Source organism: Corvus kubaryi, unplaced genomic scaffold (genome assembly GCF_017639235.1).
Source record: "Corvus kubaryi isolate FWS band 111438036 unplaced genomic scaffold, C.kubaryi_AGA036_p1.0 37334, whole genome shotgun sequence".
Taxonomy (NCBI): Eukaryota; Metazoa; Chordata; class Aves; order Passeriformes; family Corvidae; genus Corvus; species Corvus kubaryi.
Genome location: NW_024581108.1, coordinates 6,910,036 through 6,928,326, shown reverse-complemented (window position 1 = coordinate 6,928,326; position 18,291 = coordinate 6,910,036). Strand labels below are relative to the sequence as shown.

The following is an 18,291-nucleotide window of genomic DNA, read 5'->3' as shown; positions in this document are numbered from 1 at the left end:
CCACAGTATGATTCTACATTCCGTAACTGCGTGACAGTACAAATCCTGGGGAACAGGGCAAGACCTTCAAGCCATAAATTATTTGCACTACTTAGAGGTAAAGAGAGAGAGATCCTTTAAGCATCATTAACAATGGGCTCAGGAAAGGCTGTCAGGCAATGGAGTCAACTTTGAGACCTGTAGTAGATATGACTGTGGTTCAGAAGGTGCTAATACAATGTATATTTCCTTCCAGGCACTTTGGGAGGCACAGGACTGAAATTTGGAGATTTTGGTCAGCATGAAGAGCATGACTTCCATTGTTAGTAGGCATTTATATAATCATTCAATATAAGGCATTCATAAGACTACCCAGAGATAAGCTGGGGTGTGTCAATCACCACAGAGGTGTTTGCTCATAATTCTGTAAGTAAATGTAAAATGAAAAATTTTATCCAGTGGTCTCAGCGTTAGAAAACCACAATTTTATTTTTTTTTTTAATAGATGAAAAGTAGTGAATGTTTAGGTAACTTTTGTTACCCAAAAGAGCAAGTGATTTTGTAGCTATAGTGAGGACTTTTATTACAGTGAGGCAACAGTAACTGTCATCCAGAGTAAATTATACATACTTCTAAAAGTTTCTGTTATGAAAGCAATGCTTTTGCCAGCCATAAAAATGACACATTTTCCAAGTGCAGTTATTCTATTTCAGTAAGTGTTTTGTTTTCCCAAAACATGAGAAAACCAAATTGCTGTAAATGTATTACGCACCTTATTGAAGTTTTGGCTCAAACAGAAAAAAAATTGTACCTTCCTAAGAAAAAACAAACCCAGCAGTACTCCTGTGGTTTGCAAGAATATGCAATGTTTGAATGGGTATTCATGTTTGGAACTAACTCATTATGATCTACTGAATGTGTGGATTCCGAAAGTACTCTTAAAAATAGTATACATTAGTTATTGCACAGTTGCCATTAGTAGTTCTGAGAAAGGATTTTTAATGAAAAAAGCAGACTTTTTTTTTTTTCCCCTATCTAATTGTTGAAAGCAGGCAAATAAAGTCCTTCGGGTGCTGGAAGAACTTTGAGCATTTCCATTTGCCAGAAAACACATTCGTATAGAGGTTCTAATTAAAGGACTGCATGGACTCAGTGAAGTAGTAATACAACATTACATATCCGTGATTGCCACAGTTCTAATCATAAGAAAATGGCTTTTAGAGGCTAATGATTTGGGTTCATTTCTGTGGCAGCTTAAAAACTATGCTGTGATCTTAACAAACCCCTCCAGCCCCCACCTCAAAAGAAAGTAATTTTTTTTTTTTTTTGCAGTAATATTTTAGTATTTGGGAAATATGCTGGAGCAAAGACTGAAGTCTTCCTTTCTTTAGTGAACAGACAGCATGAGGGGAGGCAGCTCCTTTTGTCTCTGCTGGTCCATCAATGTCCTCTCCCTGCATCTCATGTTATGGGTTCTATCACGACTTGACACTAAGTCCCTTCTTAAGTTCATGGAAGCACAGGGAACAAAAATCTATGGGGATCTGGTTCTATATTAGCACTGGAATGATTTTTCTATAGCTAGAATAATACTAACAATTGTGTGCTAAAAATGTATTTTAAGGTCTACATTTTATGTTGATTTTTGCTACTGTTCAAACACTCAGGCCTAAGGTTCTGTACCCCTGGCTGTGATACAGTAACTATAACCTTGGTTACTTATACAGGGAATGCAGAATGTTTGTGTTATAGTTGCAGCATTTTTTCTGTTGATGCAAAACAAGACTTCGCTGGTTTCACTATATGTGCAATAGTGGATAATACTGGAATTAAGAATTGCACTGTTGGGGAAAATTTGCACCACCGAAAATGAATAAATAAACTTGAGGAAAGAAACAATGAAAAAATTAGAACTGTTTATCCTCTGTACAGTTTGCTTTCAAGATGCTGTTGTGTCTCTCTCATTACTTTTTGATAAAAGAAATGACCTTCAGCAGTCTCGTATGATTGAAGCAGAAGTTGTAGTTTAAATCACAAAGCATTTGAGGTGGGATTTGTAACGGGTTTTACACAGAAAAATCTGTCTTGTGTGTAAGGAAGAATTTGGGAGGAGCGAATAAGAGAGAAGATGCAACTTGGGTTGGGAAAGGTGTGATATAAGGAAAACAGACAAATAATCATCAGAGATGAGAACACAGGTAGGGGATATACCCTGAACAACAATTTTTATCAGGTACCTCTTCAGTAGTTCATTACGTATTAACTTAGAGGGAAAGCAGTAGATATCCATAGGAAGTTTAATGATCAAGAGGAGGAATTTTTTTGGGAAGACTTACCTTCTCTAGTAGTTGTCTCAGTTGCCTGCTTTTGGCATCTCTTGAGCATAGGTTTTGTTCAGGTGCAACAACAGTGCAAATGCAGCGGCCATCGGGATCCTGGGCTGAACTATAAACTTGCCACCCTTCCTTGGGGCTAATCTGAGTCTGTAACAACAAAATCATAACAATGAAAGGAACTGATTTTTTATTGTTTGAAAAAAACACTACAGCAGAATATTTTTATTTTTGCAGTACATGTTTGCAATGAGGTTCCTACTAGTCAGCAATTATTAATCTGAACTAATTAGTTTGGTAGTTTCCCAGTTTTGCCACATCTCACACCTTTGCAATGGTTCTCTAGAAGAGTTTAGCACACGGTTTCCAGGGTGGAGCAGTATTCTGCTTGTGATTCAGCACAAACCAGGTGATTTAATTCTTCGCAAAGGGACATTACAGTTTTTCATCAGCAGAGAACAAACATGTCCTTTCAGCCTGAATGACTTTTACTTTAGACTAATGGAAACAACAAAGACAGGAAAGAGCAAATACATGAGCCCAGGGAGAGCACAGTGTGTGACTCACGGGTAGGAACTGGCTCAGCAGCAGTTTGGACGTGGGGGAGGAAAAGGTTTGCTCTTGAAGCTGCAGCTCACAGGAACTGTTCTCCAGGGGCTTCCACTGCACTTAGCCAAGGGAACAGGGGCTTGCTCAGGGCAGGATGGAAAAGTGTCTGGTTAGGCCAGGGGAATGGGGCTCATGGCAAGCAAGGCACGGGGTGATAAAGACACTGCATGTCTTTCACTGGGACAGCAGAAATCTGGAAGTTCCTAACCTGTTCTTTTGTACAGCAACCACGACCAAGAAAGAAAGGCAAAAAAAAAAAAAAACCCACATTTGCTTGCAGAGCAGGGTAACACTGAACTGCATTTAATGTTTGTGTGGGACTTGGTATCTCTTTAATGGGATGTACAGAAACAGCACAGGAATGAGAGAAAACAACATAATGAGAAGACTGAAAGGACTCAGGTGATGGAACTTAATAGATACAAGCAGCAGTTTTTAAACTTTCTTTTAAAATTGTAATTTAAAGTTAATATTGTGCTTTACTCTTTGCTAATATTGTACTGAGTGATGAATTTCATAGTACAGATGCTAACGGATATCATTGAAGTAATTTTGGTCTGGACACAGTTGGAATCAGTTGCTACTTATATTATAAAATTGTATTCAGTGCCAGCAGAGAAAGTGATTCTTTAAACTGGGCAGATTTGATATTGATGCTTTCCTGGCAGCTTAGTGCAGAATGAGTTGCAGAGTTCCTCATTTCTTCAGAGCTGCCAGTATCTCTGTGGATTGAGGTAAGAAAAAGAGCACAGTCTTTTCACAACAGTGACTCCCCTGAAGAAGTCATGGAAGATGGCAGTGACCTTCTACTGCAGAGTTAATAGGAAAATCAAAATCGTGTTGTAACCATGTTTTGCAAGGAAAAACAAAGTGCTATAATGTAGATGACTTGAAGGGCTGAGAGAGCTTGGCCTGTTGAGCTTTGAGAAGAGATGACTGAGAGGGGACCTCATCAGTGGCTGTCAGTGTCTGCAGGGAGGTGTCAGAGGATGGACCAGCCCCTGCTGGGTGGTGCCGAGCAATAGGACAAGAGGCAATGGGCAGAAATTCATGCACAGGGAGCTCCACCTCAATATGAGGATGAACTTCTTTACTGTGTGAGTGACTGCACTGGAACAGATTGACCAGAGAGGGTGTGGAGTGTCCCTCACTGGAGATATTCCAGAAACATCTGGACACAATCCTGTGCCATGTGCTCTAGGATCACTTTGAGCAGGGAGGTTGGACCAGAGGACCCACTGTGGTCCTTTCCAACCTTGCCCATTTTCTCTCTCTTGACTGTAGAAAGATGATCTTGCCTTAGGTTTTGCTAGGAAGACATATCCAGAGTTCAGTGCTAAATTACACTGGTTCTATGGCATTATCTGCACCTTAATTTTTAGAGCAAAAGGAATTTAGCTTAAGACATGGAGAACAATAAAAACTAAACAAAATTACATCTGCAGAGACAATTTAAATTAGTTTTGAGAAGCTACTAAAATTGCAAGCTTGAACAAGTGCAGCCTTTCAAGGCTGTAACCCTTGAAAAGTGTAAGCTCCATTTACCCCAGTAGTTTCTATGTTTGTCAGTAGAACTTATGGCCAAACAGTGTGGTCATGCAACAGCAAGAAAACAAATGTTTTTGTGGAAGTTCAGGAACATGTTCAGGAACCTAGAGCTTCTGATTATAATTCCTTTAGGAATTAATATAAGTTTATGAAAAATTATTATATTTGAGCCTTATGGCTGCTACATTTAGACTGGGTTCAACTAAGTTTTCTGCACTGGACAATGTATGAGACTCCAGGATCATGCAGTCTATAGTAAAGCTGTATAATCCTGGCTGTTATCAAAGGTACTTATTTATGCCAGAGAAATTGTAAGTGTCTCTCTAGGCTTTATCTAAGGAAATAAAAAACACTTTAGTGATTAAATTAGCAGGTACTCTCTTATGGTGTCTAAAATACATCTGATTAAAAAAGGTAACTTCTATTTGGGAAAATATTTCTCACAGTGAGAGACTGGTTAACCAAGAGCATGGTTATTGACTGCCCATGAATTAATAAGCACCCACATAGTACCAAAATTTTTAGGCTTCCTTCATTAATTAGGATGGGTAATGTAAGTGATGGCAGAGAAAAACATGCATGTGTGCAAAGGTGCACCTTGCTTCATTTCTCTGTTATTGTTTTAGTTTGACATTTAATCCCTACCTCAAGCAGAAATTGCTGTGCAGAGAAAGAGCTAGAAGGCATCAAAACCTTACAGAAGCTACTGCATCAACTCTTCAAATGCAGGCTTACTGCTGACAGGTAATAAAGTAAACAAGCAAGAAAAGAAATAACAAGTGGAAAACAACAATAATAAGTTATGCTAGTTCTTGAAAATCTTGGGAAAACAGAGGAGTCCCTATAAAGCCCAATATTAACCACTGCCATGGCAGGCTGCTGTATTACAGACTTATTTCACTTGTAAAAGATTTATTTTTTCACTTGCACTTTTATATATTCTGATAAAACTGTTACAGCTACCTCTGTTGTTACTATAGTGACAGGTCAAATGACAGTACCTTACTTAGGAGTTTGCTTCAACATAAACAGTATTTTCTGGCTTGTCTTGCAATTTCAACACTGGTACTGAAACAGAGCTCAAAAGAGGAGGCCCTTTACCTGACCCCACATCCTTGTACAGTTCTTCCAGCTGCAGGCAGGAAATTGGGAGGTTTTGTTCTTTTTTTACCTCGTACAATATACACAATTTATGAGCTGTGTATGTGCTAGGAGAGAAATTCTGGAGAAGTGCTCATGCTGCAGAGTTCACTGGAGAAGCTGCCAGTCGGGAACTCTGATGGCAGCTAAAAATCACTCAGTGATGACCTCGGTATTACTGAGCACTTGCAGCATAAACTCTTTCATAAAGTCCAACATCTAAAGTTTTGAGAAAGGTACCAGATTTGTGGTGCTTGGTTTTGTGCAGAAAGAACCCTACACGATTGCAATTCATGTTTTTTTTTATTTGGCAGATGTTGCCAAACTCAGATAATCAAGTTTTTATTATCATTTTCTCAGCTCTACTGGCACTCCTGTTACCCTTATCAAAACAAAAAATATGCATATAGCTCAACTCAAGTAGTGAAAAGAACGTTCTTGAAATAATACTTAGAAGGCATTTCTATCAGCAGTGCCCTGTTGTAGCCAAGGGGAGCATGACAGTTTTGTATTACTTGGAATGTGAACATATCAGTGTAAACACATATGCATGTGTGTGTATATAAATCTCTCTATATATTATAATAACTAGTGTGCATCTTGTAGTTACTCAGTTGCAACTTTAAACTTGGATGTAAATACGATAGGGAACTTCTATGTATAATGTATAGCCACAAGAACTAGAAACATATACTGTAACTCAGTGAGATGAAGTTACATTTAAGGAAAATAAAATAGAGCTTTTCTTGGTATTCTCATCTTGCTGCTCTAAAAGACAACAGAATTTTTCTTACAACATAGTTAATTTTAAAGTAGTAATATTTACAGACTAAATATGGTGATTTTCTGCAGTAGTATTTTTCCTGCATGCATATATTCAATTATTACACGTTGGTTAGTAAATAAATAATTTTTAGTTACAAAAATTCTGAGTTCTGAGAATTGTGAACTACAATACAAATAGTTAAATTAATATTTTACATAACCTCCTATTATGTAAACATCTGATTGCAGTTACACAAAAAGATACATAGACAAGAGTGTTTTACTAAACATTTAGGAAAACGATGTTCTAATTTAATTTATGAATACCAGGACAGTGTTCCCTCTCATCCAAATAAACTGTTACTTGACTTTTTAGGCTTTTCATGAGTTCATATTCACAGCTTTCCTGTAGGTTTTCACCAACTGAGGCTGCTGTATATGAGCGTCAATGATACAAAGTGATATTTGTGTCATTTGTATTATTCCCATTATCAGCCTTTCTAAAATTCTGGTACCCAACCTCCTAGCAGCAATTTTATTTTGTTTCTAACAGCTATTTATTTGTTTAACTGTACTCCAATAAAGAAAAATAGGAAGGAATCAGACCCTTTGCACGTTGTAGTGAATAGTTACTACGTAACATTATCCAGTTTTCAAAAAGAAACCTACTGCCAGATATAATTTTTCTATGCAATGCATTTTTCTGGAGCAGTAAAGATAGGAAGAACAGTCTAGACAAATGAAAAGCCACTGCTGTACTCTTTTTAGCATTCTATATTCAAGATGAAGGTATTTGTTCTTAAATATTTAAGGACACTATTTTGAAATCTTCCCTTTCATAGTAAGACCACAACCTGCTCACCAGTGTGGTTTTATGACGCCCAAAAAGAAGCATGCATTAAGACATGATAGGAAGATTAGTAGCTTAAAAAGAGATTTATAAAGAGGCACCAAACTAAAGCTTTTGCTGGCACTTAAATACTAATTCAGCATTAAATGGCTTGCAACATGTAACAGCTACTTACTAGAGTATCTGAAGTGGTTATTCTGGTGGTATTTAGTCCTACCAGAGAAGGGAGAGTTTGGGACATCCAGTTAGAGATCATTGCCATGGTACTAAGAACAGCACCAAGCTTCAGCAGCGGAGGACTCATTGCTGTGGAGCTAATGAGTTTTCATAGTGAGTGATTATCATCCCAGTGCAGGCTGGCAGTGAGAGGCGTGACTGCAGCACACAACATCCACAGCATGAAAGGAGATCAAGGTACCCAGATTTAATCATCCATTAAAAACATCCATATCCTCATTTGCCCTCTGTCTTTCTGCTCTTACTAGCAAATACTTATGACTGTCTTATGCTGACCACTAAATAAACAATCCTTTCTATGCTAATAGTCATTGCAGTTTCCAGTGGGAGATGGTGTGGGTGAATTATCTCTTTATAGGTGCTAGACAGTCAATTAGCCCTTAATTAGTTCCGTCCTAGCAGAGCAGCGTGCTCCTGTCTAAAATGCAAAAGCCTGAGCACAAATAACCCCCCAGTCCTCATCAGTGCTTTGGCAGAAATATGCTCAGGTCTGTTTGTAAATGTGGTACTGCACCTGTCCATGGGAAGGGGCAGAACTGTCAGCCTGCTCATCAAAGCATCTTTCTGGACCTGCCTTGATTTGCTGCTCTCATAAATTACAAACATCGGTGACTTTATTATTTGCACAGGTTGTTATTAACATCTTTATTGTTCATGAAAGAACACTGAGGCAGCGAAGAGTCATATTTCTCAGTGTTCTTGTTAGTTTACAAGTTTTTGTACCAAGAGTTATTGCATTACTTCCAGGGTTGGCAGACTCACTATGTCTTCATTGGTGCCTGGATGGGAACAGAAGATAAATTTGGGATAGCACATTTTGAGACTTCTTTTGGCTCTGCTGCTAAATCTACTGTTCTCTAGTGCTGTAGCATGAGCTCCAGGTTCTGTAGCAATTTATCTTATTCATATATTTAGTGAGTGTAGGGGGGAAAGAAAAGCAGAAAAAACAGTCTAGAAATCATTGTGCCATAGGGGCAGTTCTACTTTTTAAGAATTATTTGTAAAAGAAGTGCTGAGTGAGGACTTCTAATGGCAATTATTTAAGAGAAACATGCATAAAGTTTTCTGGGAGACAGGCTACTGCATTTTCCCGAGGGCAGTTATGAACTTAGTTTCTGAATTTGCTTTAGAAAAGAAAATTATTTTTTCTTAAGGACTTTTGGCAGTTATATGAGGGAACCCTGTGTGCAATGAAACCGAAGGGATGCATTTTTATAGGTGTGTGTCATCATGAATGTATTTATTAAAGCTACTGTAACCCTGCAAATAGTTTTTCAGATCCTCAGAGCTTGTACACCAATTCAGGCTAGACATTTCTCTTCCAGTATTCACTCAGAATTATTTACATAAATCTCTGCAGTTTAAGGAAAATACATGTAAACCTTTTTTTTTTTTTTTTAAAAAGAAATTGAAGAAACCATTGAGAGCTATTATAGAAACTTAAGGAGTCTCCCAGCAATAGAAAATCTGTGTATCCAAGTATTAAATATCTTGTGGTAGTTACACAGTAAGGTGAGCTCTGAAATGTTTCAAATACTCAAAAACTTAATTCACTGAAGAGATATTTGAATACAGTGAAAGAATATGAGTTTGCTTCTGCACAGAAAAATAAGCTTTTTGCTAGCCTCTCTGTATATATAAACATTGCAGTAGAAGACCTAAATATGAAAATAATTAAATACTAAACATTTTTTAGTTTTATTTACCTGTAGCATACTGAATGCACACACTGGTTTGCCTGCTTTTTGACTTATTTCACACACTTTGTCCAGAAGTCCTTGGAACAAACTAACACACAAGGGCTGTTTTCTCCAGAGAACTAGAATTGCTTTTAAACTATTAACTGATAGTTGCTGATGTCTGAACAAGAAAACACGATTTTTTTTGCTGATTTACAAGAAAAGTATCCCAGTGAAAAAAAGCTGCACTGCATCAGTCTCCCTGATCCATTTAGCTCCTTTGTCCATAATGGTCAGCTGTAGGTGCTTAAAAGCAAAATGCAAGGAGAGAACAGACGTACAGTGATACTTGCCTTGTTGTAACCTTCCAGCAAACTGTGACACTTACTGGGCCAGAAGTTGCAATTTTGTGTTTATGATGCTGCCTTCTGAATTTTTCAAGTAATTTTTAAAGTCATCTGTACTTTCAGGAGGCACAACGTTCACCTGCATGGAGTTCCACAATTTAATGATGTCTTTTGTGAAGAATGTAGTTGCTAGAAGTGGTGTATAGATTGCAACTTTGAGAAATGCTATGCAATCACCGAAGTTTTACTTGGAGTATTTTCTGTATTTCAGAAGATAAAGTTCATATAAGCTTGGATTGCCTGATGGTGGTCATTATGCACATTTCTCTTTAGAGTCTCTGTGGCCTATTCTTGATATTGTGATTTTAAGACTGAGAGATGAGTCAGGCCTTTACCTCAGCCTGATGAAGGGCTTAGCAGGTAAAGGCATTTGAGGCTTTCCAGGAGTTAGTGTTTCTGTGGAGAGGGGCTTAAAGTTGTCCTCTGAACAGATGTACACACTGAATTGTCCAGACTGACATCAAGAATGAGGCTTTTTGCTGAACTGTCACATTTCATTGGCAATTTGTAAATTTCCCAAGGACCTCCACTGATTACTTCCAATATGGATAAGGTAACACTTGATAATGTTGGATAATTTTCCAGTTTTATTAGGTCATTCTGAAGTATCTCAGCACACTCTCTAGACTGAATACAAAAAAAATTCTATGCATCAGTTTTATCACCTTTTTTTATTCCTGTCCTCTTTCAGAAGTTTAATAAGCACACTAATTCCCTTAGTTCCAAGACATTTCCTGAATGTAATGATAGTTGTTTTTTTACCACATTGAATTGCAGCTTTTAACATTTTCGGTTTTCTTCTCTTCAACATTTGCTGTTTCACAGAAGAATGTAACTGGTTTCCTCCTGAATTTTAACATTTGACAAGATACATTCAAAAGGCAAAGAAAGACTTTTCTGATGCCCAGATTAATAATTACTTCTGATTATCCTTCATCCAGGGTATTTTCAATTCCTGGAAAGAATGCTGTTTGTTGGGTTATTATGATTATTCCTAACAGATGACATGCTGCTTGGTTCTTGTGACAGAATATTCATTAATGCAGTTTAGCACTTTATTTTCTTCCAACTGGTTTAACTGCGGAAGAGAAAGCTTGCTGCCATGTAATTCCCAGTATTGCTGCTAGATACATCTTTAAAAAACTCAGCAGGAGATGATGCTCTAGTCCTCTTGGCTAGTTATATAATTTAACATTACCAGAACGCTGGCACCCCCATGGTGCTGAAGTCAGATCTGCTGTAGCTGCACTGGGGCTTTAAAGCCCCTTTGTGCTGCAGTGCAGGGACGAGGGCAGGTTGTACAAGTGTCTGGGAGCCTCCTCAGGCTGCCCTGGCCCAGGGCCTGCAGAAGTGAGGCTCACCCTGGAAAGCTGGAAACCCGTTCTGCTAGGGCTGCAAATAGGTGGCAGCTGCATCCTGGGCTGCTGCAAAGGCAATGCCAGCCCCAGATGTGCTTAGACAGGGACAGCACTTGCTCTGTGTAATTGTCCATATTCTGTGTGTCTGGTATTTCCCATTCTCTGCACCCATTTGTCAAGTATTGCTTCAGAGCACTATTGCTAGAGAAGGTGTACATGGGAACAGTCTTAAAAATATCTTTCCTGAACAGTGGAATACTCAATGAAACTATATTTTGTTTGTGTTTTTACCAGAACTGTGTAAGTGTCCAAACCCCCTTTTTGTTAAGGAAATAGAATGTTAAAATAATTTTAGCTGTACTTTACTATAAATAATTGGGTAAATTAAAAAATGGCAAGCAAAAAGTAGAAAATTTTTGTACCACATCTGAGGTAACATACACAAAGATCATACCTGAAGCCACAGAATAACTGAAGAGTTATTCTCATCTTGCTAGGAAATAGAAACAAAACCTTATGATCTGTGTTTCATTTCAGCTCTGTATTTTCTGTTTTTTTTAAAAGCTGCAATTCTAGTTTATGATTAACTGCTATGAATTAGTTTTCTGAACAAAAGCTAGAATGCAACAGCAATTCTAAAATCTGAACAATATTCTTTATTACCCTAAATTTCTGTTGGTATGATAACTTCCTCTTTTAATTAACTTCTAAAGTCAGCAAAAACGGAAGCATCTATACAGAATAACTTCAGATGCCATATTTTGATCTTACATAAAAATCTGTCAATCTGTAGCAATTTCAATGTTGTTAATGTTATTGTATGCTAGTTCTGTAGTATTCAATTAATATATTACAAATTACTAGGGTTATTAAAAGTATTATTTAAGGCCTTTATTTAATAAGAAGTCTGAAGGCTCTTCCTGTCTCTGATATTTACTTTCACTTTGAGATCCTGTTCCATTTTGATAGGGATTGAGTCTACTGAAAATGAGAATACATCCCAACATTATCTTATTACAACTGAGGTAGTAGGATCTCTGTACAATATAAAGTAATTAACATCAATTCGGAAAAGCAACAAAGCAAATGTCCTGAGTCAGCAACATGTGAAAATATACCCAGGCACCCACCCCAGAAACTGTCTAATTACCTCCTGGCCAGAGGAAAATACGGATTTGCAAGAAAGGAAACAGTGAAGTTCAGCAGCAGTCACTTAACCCTGATGTCACTTACGTAATATATGTAAAAAAGCAATGCTACCTTAAATAATTCTTGCAATTCAAAATTGCATTCATGGGTAAATGCTATAATGTAAATACCTGAAACCTTGCATTTTATGTAGAAGTGATTGCATACTCATGGCTCAGCTGGCTTAACTAGATTCCTTTGAAGCAGAGCAAAATCAGGAATCTTACATCTCAGTAGGTTTCTACTTTGACAGGTTAGGTTTAGAAAGTAAACTCAAGAAGAAAAGTCAAGGCTTCCCTCATGGCAGTGTTCTATAGTGTATGTAGTTCTTTATCTTCATGTGACATATTCTTGTACTCAGTAGTACACTGGTTTAAAAAATGGCAGTACATTAGTCATTAGTCGTGTTCCTGCACATGATTATTTATTCACATTACGTTAATGCATGTACAAAGCAAAGTTCTCAGAACTGGAATGGCAATTAAAATTCATAGAGCTGCAGATGGACTGAGAAAGCACAGATTTGTGCTATCAGTTCAACTGCAGTTCTCTGAATTTAGAGAACTGTGCCTTCTTCATCTTACTGTTTTTGTTCTACAAAACCCTGTGGCTTTGCAGTGCTACTTGTGAGCAGCGATATCCAGGTTCTTTGTAAGGGCAGTTTGAGAGGTATGTGCCCTTTCTAGAACATATCTTCTCACAGCTCATCAGTGCATATACAGTGACATTCTGCAGTCAAGCGACACTTAGAGAAGTATTTAGCAAGGGATTTTTAGTCTGGTGTCTATTACATGCTTCTGTACCAATGCTTTGGAGGTGATCTTTCTGAAGTGGTCTTAGCTATCTGCTGGTTCATTTTTCAGGCTTCAGGGAGCTTTTTTTGAGTGAAGACATTAGAGAACATTTTCATGTTTTTTTCACACTTATTGTCTTGTGTTCTGCTGTTAGCAAATCCCAAGTTTTTTTTTTTTGCTTTTGTTAGCAAATCCCAAGTGTACAGAATAACAAAGTAGTGTCTCCACAGAAGAATTATGAGAATTGACTGAAACAGGAAGCAGGATGGGCAGTCTGGTTTAGGAAAATCTGCAGTTAATTGAAACAACTGGGAAAAACAAATGGATGGGGAAGGACTAAGTGAAATGAAAAGCTTCTTCTCTTGATTTCCTGCTATTTTAATTTTCAATAACATTTATATCAGGTACTCATAAAACCACATAAGCTTTTCCCTCAAATGTGTGATATGATGGATCTAATGGGAGAAAGAGCATATTTTCTAAAATATATGGAGACATCTATTTAGTAGATAATGACTAAAGATTGTGCAGGCAGTCCTTTTTCCTTTAACAGAGGCTGGAAATCTGGACGTTTTTCAAGGATTCTGTGATCCCTTGTCTTGCTCTGAGCATCTACAGAATGGCAGGGTGCAATGTTGGACAGTTCTGGGTCTGGAATTTGTTGCAGTTTTGCTTTCCTTTGAAAACTGTACCGATTGGATATGAGAATTTATACAGAAGTCCTCCTGGAGTAATTCTCATGCTTAATGTACAATTTTCCATCCTCAAAATACATATTATTCTGTTGAGGATGGGTGTGAGGTAGGTGAGCTGGCTTTCATTGAGAGTAAATTTTAAGATATTAAAGGAGCTGAAACTGAAGTTAGATCATATATAATCCTGGAGAGAGCCTGAGCCATGAAAATCAGTAAACTCTGTAGTAATTGAATAAGTGGTTCCAGCTGGCTCTGATTGCGACTAGATGTTAGAAAACAGAGACTTGAGCTACTTAGAGCCAAAGTGCCTTTAGACTGTGAGAATGGGCAGTATAACTGGCCCTTCCTCTGGTTAATGCAAGCTTACAGCTTTGCAGTCAGCACTTACAGACCCTTGAACGGGAGCTTGCCTGTGGACTGTCATTTTTAATCGATACAGGTAAATTTGTTCATGCCTTTTTAAAATCTCCTTGAATCTTTGCAAGTGAGAAGAACACAGAAATGAAGAAAGTGGAAAGGGTTTGCAAAGTAAAATACCCTCTCAAAAGGAAATTTTGTCTTTGGGAAAAGGGTATGTCTCGTAGGGTATGTCTGCACTTATAAATACAAGAGGTTGGGGGGGGTATGGGGTTGAATGCTGGCCCATAGCAAACCATAGTGTTTGTTAGTACCACACACCCTAATTACCTTTTCCTTTTATGCCTGGGCATGCTTCAGTTAGATGGTTTGGACACGGATGCAGCATTTCAAGAGGGAAAGAGTAATTTTGCTGTGTGGAAAGCAGCTGTCCCTCAGAGCCCAGAAATCAGCTCATCTCCTTTTTATTTAGTAGCATGGCTGTGTCTGCATTTGGCCAAGTGCTGTCTTTGGAACTGAGAGCAAAGGAACCATCTACTGTTTGATTTCTGCTGCATTCTGACAAGCAAGTCTTTGTTCTTTGTAAATGTACAGCTTTGCACTACAGAAACACTTGGCTGTATTCTCCTGTATTTCCCAATGCAGATAATTGTCAAGACTGAGTAATGAAAAAGCAAGGTGGCAAGGGTTATCCTGCTGACTTGCCCTTCATCCCACCATGTTGCCATACATTCTTTTGGCAAGTCTCTTAAACTGTCACATCATGCTGATACCCTTTTCTAACATATCCCTGTCGTATCCTCTGTAGGGATGGTATAGGGAAAAATTCTTCAGAAGTCTAAACTTGAGCTTATTCCCAGTGGTCTGGCACCCCAGAGGCTACAGCACATGTAGGTACTAAGCAGAAGTTTATAGGTTTAATGAGCATGGCACCGATAAAGGCATTTAAAGGCTGTAGCATCTTCCTGTTTGCATTTTCTAACAACGGTGGCATTAAAATTTCCCTCCTGAGATACAAAAATCTTTTTCTGTAGGCAGAAAGACTGAGAAAGAAAATTACATTTCTGTTCAGAAAGCACCATGTTTCCTGCAAAATCTTCAAATAAAAATATTTTTTGAATGTGTCTCATTGCAAGCAAATCTGTTTTTAATGTATGCTGCTTCTCGACACCATCCTGGAAGGCCTAGTTTACTTTTAAACAGGGATGAAAGCTTACAAGTAGTTTAAGTGAATATTGAGAAAATTCCATGGGATATCTTGTCTGCAAGACAGAGGTGTTAATCTGAATGCTGTGGCCAAATTCCAGTAGTTAGCTGTGTTCTGTCTAGCAAAATGCTTCTTGCTGTTTCAGTTGGATACTTAATCTGTTCTAAATGCTGTGTAGTGCTTTGAATATGATGAGCCAGGTGCTGTGTTTCAGCTCAGTAAAACATGCTGCATTTCAGCAGTGGGTAAAACAATGTATGGATATGCTACAAAGCATAATCCCAGATCAAAGATGCTGTAAAATACCCTTATGTTTAAATAAGGGTATAGAAAGCAAACACTTGCTATTTTCTAAGGCTGTAACAATCCTGGAAGTTTCTGAATTGAATAATGCTGAGAAGAACTGAAGGTATTTATCTGGGAAAGAATCAAAATTGTATTACTTGAAGAAAAATAACAGAGTATCCCATAAGCCTTACTGAAGTTATGACATACTGTTTTCTAGCTGCCTTTTTAATGCCCTATTTACACTTTCCAGAACAGAAATAAAAGTTTTAAATCATATTTCACTTTAAGGGATTTTAATTGCTCATTTTAATTTATCTTCCCCTTTATCCTATTTTTTCTTTTTTTACTGAAATAATTTAAACGGGTGTGTGACCCTGAGTGGTTGAGTTAGATCCATCCTTGTAAGGAATGGGTGCTGCCCTCCATAGGGCTGCTGAGGGCCCAAATACTATTAGCAACTGCAGCTTCTCCTGGGTGAGGAATTTGAGTGTCAAATTTGAAGGTCCAAAGTTCTGTTCCCAGCCCCCTGTGAGCAAAAAGAGAAATTTATTAGATTGGTGCTGTTGTCTGAAGATAGTACTGTGGGAAATGAACTTCTGTAATGCACAGCAATGAACAACACCAAATATAAATATTAAAAAAAAGCCCCACAAATGTGTCTCATATCTTCTAAAGATAAGTGTTTTTATCTCTTAGGCAGTACAAGTGGCTTGTATAAATAAATAAAACCTAAATAATGTGTGGTTTAATCTTGGCTACCATTTCCCTGAAATGAAAAAATGCCAATTTTTTAAGTTTTGGTATGGATGATTGAGATTTCTGCATGTGGGTGAGAAGGGAGATTGTAAAAGCTACTCTGAACATGAAAAGTTTACAGTAACTTGTAAAACTCTTACGAGGAAGGAAAAGAAAGCTGCAGGAAGGAAGAGATGGGGAAAAAATGGCTCTGAAAAAACTGAGACATACTTAGTGGTGAGCTATTAGGGATTTCTGCCTCTTTGCTTCTACCTTGCAACTTGAGTATACCAAAAGAAAGATGCCTAAAAGACAATTCAAAGCACCTTTTTTCATAAATTTAGTATTTATGCATGGGCACAGTGGCAGTCATGGTAGTGTGCCCATCCTCAGCCTGGTCATTCCATCACCTCAGGCACACTGCCTGCTGTGTGAAGGTTGAGATCCTTCCTTGAGAATTAAAATCCTGAACTGGTTAATATTCTTAGTATTGAATGTTGCCTCTTGTTAGGGACAAATAAGGTTACTGTAGTTCATACAGCTCATGATATTCCAGGATCCCAGGCTCAGTAGATGTGCTGGCTAACCAGAGATCTTTACACTGATTTGAAAGAATCGATTTGAATCCTGACTTCCCTTCCTCCATTTCTACCAGGGGTTTGACTCAGGTGTGATTGCCACACCACTCTGTAGACTTTCAGTATGAGCACAATGCTCAGAAAAATCCATATGGGCAGAAGCTAGCAACTATTAGGAGAGGCCACATTCTTTTGATTACAAGAGAGTGGTGTCCATTGAAAGATCTCATAAAACTAGCACAGAAAATTGTGGGCCAATGTAAACACTGACATAAACATAGGTATTTTTTCAAACTTGTGGAAAAGGAAAACTGGAGACATAGTCTAAACAACTATGTTCACAATGTAAGTATGTAGCTTGCATGGTGATATTTAAAAGTTAATAATTTCAACACTTGTGATTCTTCACCTTGTCACGTGCTACCCTTTATCTCTTCTCTTGTGTCTCTAAGAGAGGCACTGAATCCTATTCTCTGAGTTGGGAAGTTGTGTCCTTGGACTAATAGTGGGTGGTTTTTCAGCTACTACAGACCATGATTGCAGCAGCTGAGGAGATGGTGGGAAATGGCTGGGCTTTGTGTTGCTTTGCAGTTGTACAGAGCAGTGTCTGATACTACAGGCTGTGACAGTGGAAGAGAACAAAGCTGTTACAGCACAGTAAGCAGTTCTGACATCAAACTGATCAATGACTTATCCCACACAAAAATTTCACATTTCATCTTCCAAATGAAGGTGAAAATGTATACTAAAAAAACATAATGACACATCATGTCACATTATAGTCATTCTTTTACAGTTGCATTTTATGACCAAAGGAAACAAGGTCATTCCTAGTTTAGGACATGACTGGAATTTTGCAGTTTTGTGGGATTTAGTGAGCTGACAACAGTGGAGTATAAATGATGAAGACTCAGCCGATATCCCATCAGAAGCCTTCTGTTTACTGACACTCTCCATAACCTGTATTTTTAAAAAGTCTCTTCAGCACTTTACGGCTATTCTTTTATCATCTCCCACACTTAATCCCCATGTGCAGTCATAATCCTCTGTTTACAGTATCAAAATTAAAACACCACTATTATCTCATAGGAGAAATATATGAAATGTGTGAGGAGTGAGCATAAATGAATAGCTAAGAAGCAAAGATTTGATTTAGAGAGAAAAAGGTTTCTGTCCACAAGCAGTTCAATGCAGGCATTCTTTCTAGCTTTAATGAGGGGGAATTCAACAACTAGGAATCACAAAGTCAGTGAGTCTTTAAAGGACTGCTTAGCAATATGAGTGTGAGAATAAAATTCATGGGCAATGCTGGTGAAGTTTTACATAAACTTTTAGATCTAATTAGTAAAAAAGGGCCAAGATTTTGATTAATGAAGGCATTTACATAACCTTCAAGATTTGATATTAATTTTACAGGGAGATTTAACTAACTTATTAGCAAATGACAGAGAAATTTAATAAAATATTTCTACTAAATCTTGTAATTAGTTCCTGCAGCTTGGCCAACAGTGCTACAGAAAGTAGAACTGTTTGCAAAAGGGCAA

The 18,291-nt window shown here is 37.8% G+C and overlaps 1 protein-coding gene across 2 annotated transcripts in view; it reads right to left on the bottom strand.

Moving 5' to 3' along the window:
- The window catches only part of OLFM3 (olfactomedin 3), a 55,388-nt gene that overhangs the window by 13,886 nt on the left and 23,211 nt on the right, over positions 1-18,291 (bottom strand). Inside the window, exons 1-2 of one of the 2 annotated variants that reach the window (XM_042029998.1) lie at positions 7,400-7,571; positions 2,316-2,462 (exon numbers count right to left, since the gene is read on the bottom strand). In XM_042029998.1, the coding sequence (XP_041885932.1) occupies positions 2,316-2,462; positions 7,400-7,528 (276 nt within the window). In that variant the 5' untranslated portion in view covers positions 7,529-7,571. Of the gene's footprint in view, positions 1-2,315; positions 2,463-7,399; positions 7,572-18,291 lie in introns of those variants that run through there. The other variant, XM_042030000.1, reaches the window with a different exon arrangement.